This window comes from Arachis ipaensis, chromosome B07, assembly GCF_000816755.2.
Source record: "Arachis ipaensis cultivar K30076 chromosome B07, Araip1.1, whole genome shotgun sequence".
NCBI lineage: Eukaryota > Viridiplantae > Streptophyta > Magnoliopsida > Fabales > Fabaceae > Arachis > Arachis ipaensis.
In genome coordinates, this window is record NC_029791.2 from 24088348 (window position 1) to 24091447 (window position 3100).

Genomic DNA, 3100 nt, shown 5'->3' on the forward strand with positions numbered 1-3100 from the left:
CCGAACTGGAACCCAATAGGTTTTCACATTTGAAGCTTGAACAATGTCGTTTCCTTCATTAATTAGAGAAAAAAACGGTAACCCTTAACTTTAATGGCCTAATCCCCTAAGGCCAGAAAACCCAAGGTTTAGTGGTTCCATTTCCATGCATCTTCTTCCTCGCACCCAACCGCTGCACATCCCTCTGCTACCGTCTCGCCTCCCCTTCACCAGAGAAGCCCCTTCCGTCATTATCTTCACCACTCCTTCCATTATCGTTTTCTTCTTCTTCTTTGTTGGATTGTACCCGTGTTATTTTCCGTCATTTATTAACCTTCTGCCTTCTTTAATTTGTTGCAGGAAGTAGTTAGGGAGGACGATGACACAATGTCAAGAATGAGAAGGAGATTACTGAATTGGTATTAGTGTATGGGTGCCACTCATATAAAGACGTCTAAAACGTCTTTTTTTAAAGATGTTTTTTAGTAATTAAAATTTAACACATATAATCGATTAAACCGTGTGTTATTTTTGTCAAAATTAGTTCAGATAAATTAATTTTACTGAAAAAATAGTGAATCAAATTTTGAACGGTCTAAATTAATATTATTTTTTATAAAAGATGACTACAATACCCTTATCATAAAAAATGACTAAAATATTCCTATTATATATATCGAAAACTCTAAATTCTAACTTATGACGATAGAGAAGTAAAGGGCTAGAATTTATGATTATTAAAATTAATATATATAATAGGAGTATTTTAGTCATTTTTTATAATAAGGATATTGTATTCATTTTTTATGAAAAATAATATTAATTTAGACCAGTTTAAGATTTAATTCATTATTTTTTTGGTCAAATTAATTTGTCTAACCTAATTATAACAAAAATAGCACCATCTAATCGATTATATGTGTTAAATTTTAATTATTAAAAAACATTTAAAAAAAAAGATATTTTATGTGTCTTTATCTGAGTGACTCCCTTAACGTATTATTGTATTAGAAAACTTTTTTTATTATATTCATTGGATATCGAACTAGGTCCAAATTTATCGTTACATTCTTTACATTAAATGGGTGAATATCAATTTCGACTTCTGATCATTTTTTCGAAGGACTATAACGCCTCTAAGAAAAAAATATTCATTTCGGCCCCTGGTAATTAACTTTGTGAGACTGATTAGTCCCTCTGTTAATGATCTTTTTCAAAAACATGCTTGTGTAACTTGTTAATTACTAAAATATCCTCCATTTAATTTTTATAAGTAAAAATAATTTAAAAATTATTAATAAACGAATTAATTTTTAAAATCTTATTTATATAGGATTGTGAGACTTTAGTTATACTTTTGATTTATGTATTTTTAGGATATATATTAGAATATATTTATATTTAAGTGTGTCGGTTGAACTAGTTGAACTTATAAAATAGTAAATCAATAATTAAAACGGTTCAATGATTGGTTCAATTTTCATAATCTTAATCAAAAGTATAAAACCTTACATCAATATTACATAAAGAATCCTAAAATTCTAAAATCCTGATTTCAGAGTATATTATATCAGCACTTTGAATTATTAATTTAAATTATCAGTTAACAATGCTTAATAATTTGTACGCTTCATATTGAAAACAAGGATTCAAAAATGTCCCAACACTGATTGAAAATGGCATAACCACAAGCATATGAATATCAATACATAATGTATTATCAGTTGAATATTCTCTCTAACATGGAAACCATGTTTCAATAAGCCTCAACATATTTAGTGTACATTTATATTTGTAACTTAAGAATATATATATATATATATAACATACATAGCCTACTGCGTTATAAGAAAATCAAAATTGATTTCAGCGGCAAGAGTTAGTTTCAATTTTTCAATAAGGACCAGTCTTGACAATAATTTAGAGAATTCCTTAGACCTAATCTAATATCCTCTTTTTAAACAATAAGCTGTAAAAATTGAATGGCATAGCATATATGACCTGCGGCATAGCATTATCAATATAAAAAAGCATCACAAATAGAGTATAATTTGATCAAGCAAGAGAAATTTATAAATAAAAAATTCGAAACTTACATCCCATCACCAAAGTCTTCATTGATTATTTCTTTAATGCTCTCCCCAAAATGCATAACAGCTTCATTCAACCTATGAAAGAGAATATCAATAAAACCCGAGAAACTAAGCTTCCAAAAACTGCAAGTAATATGATGCATCATGCGTAATACATTCCTAATATTAGAAACCAAAAAAGAGAGTAACACAGGTCCACAAAGTACATGTAATTGTAAACCACTTGGAATGAAGTATGTCACATATTCCTTGAGTGAACAGAAGCATTTTCAAAAGCTGAAGCAGGTATTATATCTTTACTGACCTTATATTTTGCTCATATAGAATTGAATGCCACTGCCTCCATTCCCCTTTTATCAGTCACTAATCTCGTACATTCTTGAATTAATTTATCTAAATTTATATTCAGATACACTGGTCCAAGAATTTACCAAATTTCGTTGTGACAAATAAAAGAGAACGAAGACAATAGCATTAATCTTTATCCATTCTCAGACAGTGATAGATTGGTTTCAGTTCTACACCATGTTTCATAATTAATTCCTTTTTTGAACTTAAACCAAATTTACAGCACTGAAATGTGAGGAGGAAGAAGAAGAACCTGTATACAGTGGGGTCTTGGATGAGGTGAGGGTCATAAGACCTCAAGGGATGCCTCATCATCTCTTCCAAAAGATCATCGGTCAGCTCGGGGAGGGCTGCCCGGAGCTTAGGGGCAGTTTGGGGTTTGAGCTGAGCTTGTCTTTTCAGGAGCTGGGCAACATACACGTTGGTCAGTCCGGTTTCCTCCGCTAACTCACTGTACGACTTGCCGTTCTCCTGCTTCACAGCTTGGAGCTTTTTCACTATGCTCGCTTTGCTATTATCCTCCATACCAAAAGATGATTAACAAATAATGGTTCAACAAGAAATAGTGTGTTCAGCAGTGGTCAGATGATTGTGGACTATGAAATCATTATTTATCATGTGGGGAGCAGCCGCCCAGCAGCAAAGGTGCGGACCAGCATCAACCCCTCCTTAAAAATCGT

The 3100-nt window shown here is 31.5% G+C and overlaps 1 protein-coding gene across 3 annotated transcripts in view; it reads right to left on the bottom strand.

Moving 5' to 3' along the window:
* Nucleotides 1-3100, bottom strand: part of LOC107609873 (cyanate hydratase-like) — a 9914-nt gene extending 6814 nt beyond the window's left edge. The window contains exons 1-3 of one of the 3 annotated variants that reach the window (XM_016311925.2): nucleotides 2674-3100; nucleotides 2076-2147; nucleotides 1657-1980 (exon numbers count right to left, since the gene is read on the bottom strand). In XM_016311925.2, coding sequence (XP_016167411.1) covers nucleotides 1923-1980; nucleotides 2076-2147; nucleotides 2674-2945 — 402 coding nt within the window. In that variant the 5' untranslated portion in view covers nucleotides 2946-3100 and the 3' untranslated portion in view covers nucleotides 1657-1922. Of the gene's footprint in view, nucleotides 1-1656; nucleotides 1981-2075; nucleotides 2148-2673 lie in introns of those variants that run through there. The other 2 variants (XM_021107501.1, XM_016311924.2) reach the window with 2 other exon arrangements.